The sequence below is a fragment of the Salvia splendens genome, chromosome 13, assembly GCF_004379255.2.
Source record: "Salvia splendens isolate huo1 chromosome 13, SspV2, whole genome shotgun sequence".
Lineage (NCBI taxonomy): Eukaryota > Viridiplantae > Streptophyta > Magnoliopsida > Lamiales > Lamiaceae > Salvia > Salvia splendens.
Window position 1 is genome coordinate 9147906 of NC_056044.1, and position 12080 is coordinate 9159985.

General features: G+C 37.6%; 1 protein-coding gene across 2 annotated transcripts; it reads right to left on the reverse strand.

The window, feature by feature from the left end:
* Positions 1-7471: 7471 nt before the first annotated feature.
* Positions 7472-10059, reverse strand: LOC121760109 (trichohyalin-like). Of its 2 annotated transcripts, none has more exons than XM_042155722.1 (2): positions 9915-10059; positions 7472-9714 (listed from the first exon to the last, which is right to left on the reverse strand). In XM_042155722.1, exon 2 carries the CDS (start codon positions 9670-9672, stop codon positions 7603-7605), a length of 2070 nt encoding a protein of 689 aa, XP_042011656.1. In that variant the 5' UTR covers positions 9673-9714; positions 9915-10059; the 3' UTR covers positions 7472-7602. The 2 variants fall into 2 exon arrangements, with proteins under 2 accessions (XP_042011656.1, XP_042011655.1); XM_042155721.1 differs by having other exon boundaries at positions 7472-9794.
* Between the last annotated feature and the right edge of the window lie 2021 nt (positions 10060-12080).

Here is a 12080-nt window from a genome sequence, read left to right on the forward strand (position 1 = left end):
CCACTCGGCCACAAGGCCAACCTGGCTTTCGATTGCGAGCTTAGCCTCTGAGATGAAATGGCTGGGGAAAACGGACCCCTTACAACCTGCGGCAAGCTTTAACCTAATCAACGTACCGAGAAGGACCGAGTCCATCTCGTGAGTCCAGATTGAATTGTAGAGAAATGAGCTTTAGTTGGGTATGTTGTCTGACATTGTTGAAAGGATGAGGGGATTTGCAAGCAATTTTTGGTTGATGACAGATTTCCAATGCCCATGCTGGCCATATTTATAAGTCATGCAAGTTGAAGATACACAAGTACAAGAATTTAAAGATTTTTGACATGCAACAACCCACTTCAATAGTCTTGCGCCGAATACAAAGAGTAGTTCAATGACTGCATTGAATTGCATTGCTGTTATTGATAAATATTTGCAGCACTAATTTAAACTTTTGAGTAGCAACCCCCTAAGGAAGGAGTAATTATGCCTGTGCTGGGTTGGTTAACGTCCAATCCAGCCCCCTCAACCCTCTCCAATGCTAGCTAAAAGAAATGACCCAAGAGGAGTTCACATTCAATGTTCCACCCACAACCATTTTATCTATTGTACATCATGTAGGCTGCTAATATTATTTCTTGAAATAAAAAATGTATATATTTTTGCATTCCTAATCTATGTGTCAATGAAGGGTGATCGAATTCATCAAAGAAACTCATCCAAACTTTCTGCTAAAATATGTTTATCAAATGTTTGATGAAAAGACTAAGAGAGAAATTATTTATTTAGAAATTGAGTTTGATAATTTAAAATTTGGTGTTGTATTCAAAATTAAATTTTATCTATTGTAGATCATGTAGGCAGGTACTATATTTGGCTAGATAAATAACAGTAGTTCAACGCAACATTAGCAAAAATAATTAGATATAAACAATCCAAATATGCCTATCAAATGTTTGATAAAAAGACTAATAGAGAAATTATTTATTTAGAAATTGAGTTTGATAATTTAAAATTTGGTGTTGTATTCAAAATTAAATTTTATCTATTGTAGATCATGTAGGCAGCTAATATATTTGGCTTGATAAATAACAGTAGCTCAACGCAACATTAGCAAAAATAATTAGATATAAACAATCCAAATATGCTTGCTTTGAAACAAAGACTAATCCAAAAATACTAGCTCAAAAATGCATGAGTTGTTACTAATAAGTTCAGGGAAGTCAGCTACATAAAATACAGCTAATAAGTTCATGGAGTGAAGGTTGATTAAAGTTCAAACTTGAAAATAAGCTCAAATGCAAACTATAATAGTTTCCCTAACACAATCCCCAGCAATAACAACACCAAACCTATGACAACCAACACAAAAATCATTCTAATTTCAGCTTCGCATCGGCCACAAGCTCCACATACATGACCGTTGCCAGATCTCCTTTTATTCTTATCTTCCTCCTTGTTGCGTACTGTTTTTGCAGGGCGCCAAGTTTGGTTCAAGACATAGTCTGGTTGCTTGCCGTCTCCAATCCTACTATGATAATCGTCACACCACAAGAAAGACCCTGAGTGGTTTGCATTAGTCGGACACTTGTAAAACCATCTACCGCAGTGTTTGGCTTTTTTCCCGGCACACAACAACTTCATCTTCCCAACACCGCAAACACACTCGGGTATCATGTCACTGTCGGTTGTTGTCGTCGACATTAGAATGCTGTAAAACAAGTACAAATATTATATGATCAGACTGTGTTATATTTATTTCAATTTCCACAAAACATATCAAACAAGAAAATAAATTATATAACTCAGATTATAAATGAACCACACTGAAATACACACAGTGTTCCACATAAAGTTAGCCAAATCTTCTCTCATTTGAGTCCAAGCAGCAGATGTCTCAACTTGATCAACATATTCAATTTCACCATCAGCATCTTCTACAACACCAAGTTGTGTGTCACACGCAATTTTTTCCTCTATTGGGTCGTTGGTCATCTCACCACGACTATAATTGTGCAGTAAAAAGCAAGCCATTATCATTCGTATTTGGATCTTGATCGGATAGAAGCTAGCACTTCGTAAAATTCCCCATCTCATTTTTAGGACAGCAAAAGCTCGCTCGATAATATTACGGTCCTTGCTGTGCCTTAAATTAAACAATTCACGAGCATTTTGGGGTCTTTGGTTACCGACTCCCCATTCCTTCAAATGATAACGGACATTTTTGAACGGCGTCAAGAATCCTTCACAATTGGCGTATCCATTATCGCATAGGTAGTAATTTCCTAAGAATACCACACTCAGTCAAGATATTTATATATTTAAACAGAAAGAATAATGAATTCTGGAAAAATCAATAAGTGTCAAAGACTCTAGTGAATTTAAACCTTTGGGCACCCTCAATCCCCGGTCTCTTGTAATGGCATCCCTTAGCACTCGAGAATCGCCGGCAGATCCCTCCCACCCTAGTAGAAAATACATGAATCTCATATTGCGGCCGCAGGCAGCAAGAGTGTTAGTTGCGATTTGCCCCTTGCGAGATCGATAGCGTGGCTTATCCGCGTTACTTACAAGGACATTTATGTAGGTCCCATCAATGCGCCAATACAGCCCTAGGACGAATCACATATAACTATAAAAATTTCACATGAACCTCATGACTTAAAAATGTTACATGTATTTGGAGACTTCGTTATTTACCTTAAAATGTTTCCACCGATTATCAACACACGTATTCGTTACTGGATTAGGTTGGGGCAAAAGAATGGTATGAAGTCTGAGAACTGCTTTCAGCACAAGATGAACATAATGCGATATTGTTTCCCCGGACCGCTTAAAATGAAACCCAGCTGGACGAATTTTCTTGTGGTGTGCTAGGATGTTTAGAAAAATAGCTACTTGTTCCTCTAGTAAGACATATCTACCATTTCGTAGCCCACCCACGTCTCTCAACAGGATACATAAACGACCAAATGCATTCCTATCCATACGTAGGTTCACAAAGCAGTCTATGTCACTAATTTTAGTGAGTCTATTCATGTGTCTCACCTGTTGGGGCATCCTATCCTTGTGTGAATACCTAATTAGATTATGCCTAGTACGTCGGCCGCATAGTGGGTGTCTTTTCAGATATGAGTGCAACATGATAAGTGTGTGCATATGTAAGAGATGCAATACACCTTCCACCATGAGGTAAACGACTTTGGAAAAACGAAATTGTCGAGCCATAACCACAGTTGGTAATACTAGCAAACAAATCAGGCTACTGCACCATAAAAGAATCCAAATAAGACATCAGAACAAGCAAAGAAATTATCATCACGGTGGTTACGAACTAGAAATCACCAATTTAATCAACAACTTACTACAACAAACTCTGCAGATAATCACACATAAACAAATGAAAATGCTCATGTACAGAAATCGCAAATAAATGTCGCACTATAAAAAAGGATCTGCGGTACAAGGAAACACACAAAATCACGCGATAATTTTTAACATCCAGATCCGAACAATTACTCCAAAAAATCCATCTGAGACGTCAGCATAAAATCACAATAGGGTTGTAAAAAGATGAAATTACCTACTATGAGCTAAATCGATTCCCCTGTCACCTACAAAATACCGCTGACTACTACTAAGGATCACCAATTTCGTCTGCTACGAGGCTTTAGCTCTGGGCTGCTTCCCTAAATCCGACATAAAATAACGAGGATGAGCAATTGGGGAAAGATCCAACAAAAACGTCAAAGATTTGTTTGAATGTAGTCGACAGAGAACGGAATTACCTTGCACAGACTAAATCAGACCATTGTGCATTGACTCCCGTCTCCGGGTAGTGAGGAGTAGTACTTTCTTCCCGTTTTCAGAAAAGGGGTTTTTCAATTTGAGCTGCGAAGATTTCAAATTGGATTTGAAATGGGGATGGACAATTGGGGGAAAAGGGTGTTAAACAGGCACGCCGTTCGATGTCAGCTAATAAACTGCCGAAAAAATCCCGATTCTAACCCGTCGATTATTACATGAATAGTGCGGGCCTCAGAAGTTAAAAACGGGCCATGAACAATATTGCTTAAGTAACCAAATAATGAGTATATTGCAGATAAAAATTATAATCTGGCTGAAACCTTACGACCAAACGACTCCTAAATAAGGTCAAACTCTGCTTAGTAATGAATAGCATTTTGCTCATAATAAAATGACGAATGAATAGGTCGTGACTATTCATGCATGGTAAGAAATGATGAATGAGTAGGCTGTGACTATTCAGGAACATTAAAGTATTGAGTGGAAACCTTTTCGCAACGTTTCAACTTTCTATCATACAAAACGTCTTAATCCAAAAGTGCTCAAGAAAAATTATTGCGAGCACCCATATGAAGACAGTGAGGTAGAAGTAATTTTGTTCCAAAAAAGGGCGCTGAGGTTTTGGAGCCTGCGGTTTTCTTATAATATTGTAATTTTACAATATCTTTTCATATTTTCCGACCACGTATATGGTGCTAGCAATATTCCAAGCACATGCCTGGAGCTCGTATTTAGGGATAAAAAAAAATAGTACAGTATTAAATAAATTAATTTCCAATACTTACCATGCATACAGCTAGCTAGCAAATTATTACATATCAATATTTTTAAGCAATATCTCGGAAAATTTGCATACAAAAATTTGCGGATCATTCACCATAAATATTAAAATTTATTTTGGATTTATAATATAAATATTTTTAATCAATAGTTGCGAGCACAATATATGTGCTTGGCAAATACCGACCACCATATAAGTGCTCGGAATTTATAAAAAAATATAATTAATAATTTTAAACATGTCAATATTTTTTATTAGTGCATAGAAATATCTCGGAAAACTTGCATATACATAAATTAGTGGATCATTCACCATAAATATTAAAATTTATTTTGAACATATAATATAAATATTTTTAATTAAGAGTTGCGAGCACAATATATGTGCTTGGCAAATACCGACCATAAGTGCTCGGAATTCATAAAAGAATATAATTAATAATTATTTAACAACAATAATAATTTAAAATATGTCAATATTTTTTATTAGTGAAATATCTCGGAAAACTTGCATATATAAAAATTTGAGGATCATTCACCATAAATATTAAAATTTATTTTGACATATAATATAAATATTTTTAAATAATAATTCCGAGCACAATATATGTGCTTGGAAAATGCCGAGCACTATATAAGTGCTTGGCAATGATAAAAAAATGTATAATTTATAATTATTAAACAACAATAATAATTGAAAACATGTCAATATTTTTTACTAGTCCATAGAAATATCTCGGGAAACTTGCATATATAAAAATATTGTTTAAAAATATTTATATTTTATGTTCAAAATAAATTTTAATATTTATTGTGAATGATCCGTAAATTTTTATATATGCAAATTTTTTGAGATATTTCTATGCACTAATAAAAAATATTGACATGTTTTAAACCATTATTGTTGTTGTTGAATATTATTAATTATATATTTTTTAAATATTTTTGAGCACATATATCGGCTCGGCATTTTCCAAGCACATATATGGTACTTGACATTATTGTTTAAAATTATTTATATTTTATGTTCAAAATAAATTTTAATATTTATTGTGATTGATCCGCAAATTTTTATATATGCAAGTTTTCCGAGATATTTCTATGCACTAATAAAAAAAATTGACATGTTTCCAATTATTATTGTTGTTTAATAATTATAAATTATACATTATTTTAAGATTGCCAAGCACTTATATAGTGCTCGGCATTTTCCAAGCACATATACTGTGCTCGGAATTATTGTTTAAAAATATTTATATTATATGTCAAAATAAATTTTAATATTTATGGTGAATGATCCTCAAATTTTTATATATGCAAGTTTTCCGAGATATTTCACTAATAAAAAATATTGACATGTTTTAAATTATTATTGTTTTTAAATAATTATTAATTATATTCTTTTATGAATTCCGAGCACTTATATGGTGGTCGGTATTTGCCAAGCACATATGTGGTACTCGGCATTTCTTAAAAATATTGATATTATATGTTTAAAATAAATTTTAATATTTTCATACACATTTATGTTGAAGGATCGATATGCAAATTTTCCGAGATATTGTATTGCTTCATAATATTGATATGTAATATTTCTTCTTGTTGTTTAATAATTATTAATTTCTTTTTGTATATTTTCCGAGCACATATGCGGTGCTCGGCATTTCTTAAAAATATAATAGCATATTAAATGTTTAAAATAAATTTTAATGTTTTCACACATTTATGGTAAAGGATCTATATGCAAATTTTCTGAGATATTGTATTACTTCAAAATATTGATATGTAGTATTTATAATGTTTAAATTCTTCTTGTTGTTGAGTAATTATTAATTATTTTTTTGTATATTTTCCGAGCACATATGCGGTGCTCGACACTTCTTAAAAATATAATAGCATATTAAATGTTTAAAATAAATTTTAATGTTTTCATACACATTTTATGGTAAAGGATCTATATGCAAATTTTCCGAGATATTGTATTACTTCAAAATATTGATATGTAGTATTATAATGTTTTAAATTCTTCTTGTTGTTGAATAATTATTAATTATTTTTTTGTATATTTTCCGAGCACATATATGGTGCTCGGCATTTCTTAAATATATAATATCATATTATATGTCTAAAATAAATTTTAATATTTTCACACACATTTATGGTGAAGGAATGCAAATTTTACCGAGATATTGTATTGCTTCATAATATTGATATGTAATATTGACATGTTTTAAATTCCTGTTGTTGTTAAATAAGTGGAAAATGTATATATTCTACGAATAATTTCATAAGTCTTTATTTTAATATATCCCGAGCACATCTTTTGTGCTCGCCATTCTCCGAGCAAATAAATGCTGCTTGCCATTGTCGATTGATTGTCAGGCCGAGCACGTTGACCTGCTCCGAAATTGCTCAGAGTTAACACTCTCGTTTCTGATATTGCCGAGCACCTTCATTTGTGCTCGGTATGTTGCCGAGCATAGTTGAAGGTGATCGCTATTTTCCGAGCACATTTAACTATGCTTGGTAACGGTGCTCGGTAAATAGCCTTTTTTTTGTAGTGCCTCCATTCCATACGAGTATGCACTTCTTTTTTAGTCGGTTCTACAAGAGTATGCATATTTTTTTAGTCCGTCCCACAAGAGTATGCGCTTTCTAATTTTGGAAAAACTTGTCTCTATATTAAGGTGAAACGCATCCTCCACTAACAATCCCTTAAATACTTTTTCTATCGGTCTCTTTCTTACTTTTCAATTGTGTACAAAACTTGCGTCCAACCAAAAGTGCATACTCTTATGGGACGGAGGGAGTATGATGCAACAACATTTGCTGCATTATCCAAAGTAGCCTCTTCAAATCAACCATATCACAAGCAAGAGAAACTAATACTAGGAAACAAACACAATTTGATACTAATATTCACTGGCTTCATTTTGTCAAAAGGAAAATGATGGATGGAAGTCTTCCAAAAGAAAGTAAGCACAACTACATTAGCAGTGACAGATAAAGGAAAGTTTATAGCTAGAAATACTACCTTCACTCCAAGCCAAGTGCTTCTTTATACTGACCTACCATCAGGAAACTAGAAAGATCGTCTACGTCAAAATAGGAGGCTAGATCAAATGCAGACAATAGGCACAAGAATCCTAAAACCTCCTGTGACTTTGCATTTTGAGAAGCAGCTTTCAATTGAGACTTCCATGAAGTAGCAAGTTCTATTGCTTCTTCCCTAACATGAGGTCTGATGGTTGGAGACAACTTGATAAGCTGCCCCAACAGAATTATACAAGTTCTCCTAACGTTGTACTCCACATCTTCTTCCCTTAATCGTGGAGGGTAAAACCCCGCCATCGCATCTAGAACCAACTTTGCAGGATCAGAAGATAGGTGTAGAACTTTGAAGATTTCATCGACCATTGAATCAAACTCCTTTTCCCTGTCATTTAGAAACATCTGCAAGGTTTTACCATCCATTCTCACCATAAACTTCAAGTCTACAGACTCATCTGGTTCGATCTCAATGGGGGCAATGAAGACATCAGTTGGGTGGTGGTGTTTATATTCAAGGAGTTTGAAACTTTCCCTCATCTGTTTTTCCTTGAATTCAAGTTCCTCTTGTGCATGGTAGAGACGTTGCTCTCTTTCATCAAGATCTCTAACACGTTTCTCAACCAAATCTTTCTCAGTTCGTAACTCCCTTTTGATAGCACGATGTTCCTTGAAGCAATTACGCGTAAATTCTTTCAGAGAATTCTCTCTTGAATCTAGCTTCTCCGACCTAACTTTGTGTCTAACTTCAAGTTCCTTTTCCTTAGAGATCAGACGCCCTTCCTTTTCTGCAATCCTCCGTCCTTGCTCCTCGACTTCTCTTTCCTTCAAGTCGGCCTCATCCATTTTCTTTTCAACCCAATTACGAAGTGAATCCAAATCAGTTTCCTTCAAAGAGACTTCTATAAATCTCTGATCAGCTGCTGCCTTCAATCCCTCCACAGAATCCTTTACCGAACATAACCTGTCAAGAAGCTGACGCCCCAACTTCTCTCGTTCTATCAATTCTTCATTCATTAACTCGGCATCCCTAAAGACTTTTTCACTTCTTGAATCCAGTAGCTGCTCTTCTGAAGCCAGCTTCCTCATTTTCTCATCAGCTTCATAAAATCTATTCTCAACACTCGTCTTTAGCCCCTCCACATTTTCTTTAGCCAACTGCAGCCTTTCCAAAAGCGAGTGCCCCAACTTCTCTCGTTCTATTAATTCTTGATTACTCAACTCGGCATCCTCGACAAGCTTTTCAGTCATTGCATCTAGTAACTGCTCTTTTGAAGCCAACTCTCTAGCTTTCTCCTCTTGGAATGAAATGAATTCTGTCCTCATCCTCTCCAACTCCTCCAACTTTTTCTCCACCGATTCCCTAACCAAATCAGCTTCTTTTATACTCAACGCCAACGATTCCCAACCTGCATTGTCCCTACATCCAATCTCCCCAAACTTGCTATCCATCTTCAACCTCACCTGCTCAAGTTTATTTTCTGCCACCTCTATCCTCTCCATGAAGCAATGCTTAAACAGTTTTTGGCCCCTAGACTTTTCGTCAGCCAATCTAGCCTGCTCCTCACCAATCTCTTTCCACTTCTCGTCCAAATTATCTTTTTTCAATGCAATTCCTCTCATGTTCTCCTCTATGAACAACTCTTTCTCCTTCAACGCATTGATCATCGCATCGAATCTCTCCTCCTTCTCCGCTAAAGTTTGTCTTTCAAACCTCAAGCTCTCCTTCGTAGCCTCAATAATAGCCAACCTCTCTCCCGCCCGCCGCCTAGTTTCTCCCACTTCAGCCCTTTCCATAATAAGCAACTGAACATGCTCCTCCGCCGCAGCGTTACGATGTTCCAGCTCCTCTTCGCAAGAGGCCAGTTCCCTCATTTTCACGTCTTCGAACACGAAGAACCTCTTCTGCCTCTCCTCCAATTCCCACTGCCGTTTATTCAGCGCTCCTTCCCGAAAATCGGCGTCACGCATCCTCTCCGACACCGAGTCCCAAGCCGCGTCCAATTTCCGTTTCCTCGACTCAATCTCCGAGCATCGTGTTTGCAGAAAATCCATCATTCTCTCAGTTACAGCGGCGCGCTTGCTCAGACCTTCCAGAGTCTTCTCCATCACCGACCGATTGAGACGGAAAATGAGCACAATTAGAGGTCACGTTGTAGAACGTGCATCCGCCATTTACCCTAACATTCGCGGGAAAGAGGTGGTGTGTGTGTGTGTGAATTGAAAATTACAGATTCAGGAAAAAGGGGAAATTGATTGCGCAGTAAAATTGCTTCAGAAAATGAAATGTAGAAACTTACATTGACAACACAAGTTGTTGATTTGTTAATCAGAGTATGAATTGCTGAACATCCCTCTTTTCAGTTCATCATCATTCAAATGGAAGCACACACACGCTACATCACTACTTTATCCTTTTCTTTTACTTTTTCCTTTTCATTTTCCTTTTCATTTTCACTCGGATATTAGGTCATCCACAACGCCGTTCCTATACCGTTCCTTAAACCACTATTTGAGGGCCCCACTGTACTTTTTTACTCCATTCCTTAACTAAGGAACGGAACCTGCAACCCTCCGTTCCTTAACCGTTCCTTAACCGTTCCTTAAATTACTATTCATTCAATTTCATTTTTTTTTTATTTCCAACCCAATTCAATTTAAATAAACACACTTTATTAAAAAACAAACACACTTTATTAAAAAACACACAACATTAAAACAAATTTAAACTTTTAGAAAAATAAAAAGCACACAATTAAAATCCTAAAAAAATAAAAAGCACACAATTAAAATCCTAAAAATATAAAAGTACATAATTTTAATAATTTCATCCGCCAAAATTTGCCCAAATGTGTTCAATTAGATCCTGTTGGAGTTGGGTGTGGGCACTAGAGTCGCGTGTCCTTGCACGAATAGATAATCGTTCTTGTATAGACGGATGCGCTCCACTTCGAGGCTGACTACTTGCGGTTGAGCTTCCGGGGGATTCGTCGTCGAACCAATTTCCCGCCTCGGGTCCTTCGTCTTGGACAATCATATTGTGCAAGATTATGCACGTATACATGATGTCGACCATGTTTTCCATGAACCACGTACGAGCCGGGGCTTTGATGATGTTGAAGCGCGCTTGGAGAACCCCGAACGCCCTCTCCACATCCTTGCGAGCAGCCTCCTGCTTCTGCGCAAAAAGAGCCTGCTTTGGGTTCGCAGACCCACTGCACGTCTTCACGAAGGTAGGCCACTTCGGGTAGATGCCATCGGCGAGATAGTACCCCATTTTATAAAGCCGGTTGTTCGCGACGAAGTTGATGGCCAGCGCTTTACCATCCAAAACTTCGGTCAAGAGGTCGGACTGATGTAGCACGTTTACGTCGTTGTTCGACCCGGGGACCCAGAAGTACATGTGCCAGATCCAAAGGCGGTAGTCGGCACGGCCTCAAGTATAACGGTTGGGTGGGTGCCTTTGTGGCCGCTCGTATAGGACCCCTTCCACGCCACCGGGCAATTCTTCCATTGCCAGTGCATGCAATCGACGCTGCCGAGCATCCCGGGGAATCCGTGCACTATTTCGTGAAGGTCGAGCAGGAGCTGACAATCGGTCGTGCTTGGCCTCCGAAGAAATTCGTCGGTGAAGGCTGCGCGGACGCCTTTGCAGAATTTGAGCAAGCACATTCTCCCATTGCTGTCTCCGATGTGGAGGTATTCGTCGAACATGTCGGCCGTTTGTCCAGTCGCACGCTGGCGGATTGCTGCAGTACATTTCTGCAGCGTCGTGTAGCTGGGACGGCCGACCGCGTCGTACCCTTCCTGGAAGAACTCTTCCCGGGCTGCCAAAGTATTCGCGATGTGGAGAAATAAAGGTTTCCACATGCGGAAACGGGGACGGAAGTACGTATCTCCCCAAACCGGGTTATCGCAGAAGTAGTCGCGTACTAACCTTGCAGCGGCTTCCTCCCGGTTACGATGGATGTACGTACGGGAGCGTCGTTGGGGCGGCGCGGCTTCTTCGGCCTCCTGTCGTCGATCTTCTTCAAGTGATTGTTGCAATATTTGACGCATTTGTTCAAAAGGATCCATTAGTTTGATTAAATTTGGGAGAAGGAAAGCAGAGTTGATTTGAGATGAAAATTGGGGTGGAAATAGAGAGGAATAGATGTGTGTTTGTGATTGAAATGAGTATGAAATAGGAGTATTTATAGAGTAAATAAATAAATAAAAATAAAAAAAAATACAAAACGGATATAAAAAAACGGTCACATTACCGTTGCAAAAAAAAAAATTTATTAAATTCGAATTTTTTATAAAAAAATTAAATTATTGCATCACCGGGACGAAGCCCCCTCGCAGGGCAGCGAGTGGGCTTCACGCGTCGAATGGGAGGCCGCCACGTCGCCTCGGCGCGTGGCGGAACGTTTCGTTCCGCGTTCCTCCGGAACGGAACGCGGCACGGCATAGGAACGGCATGG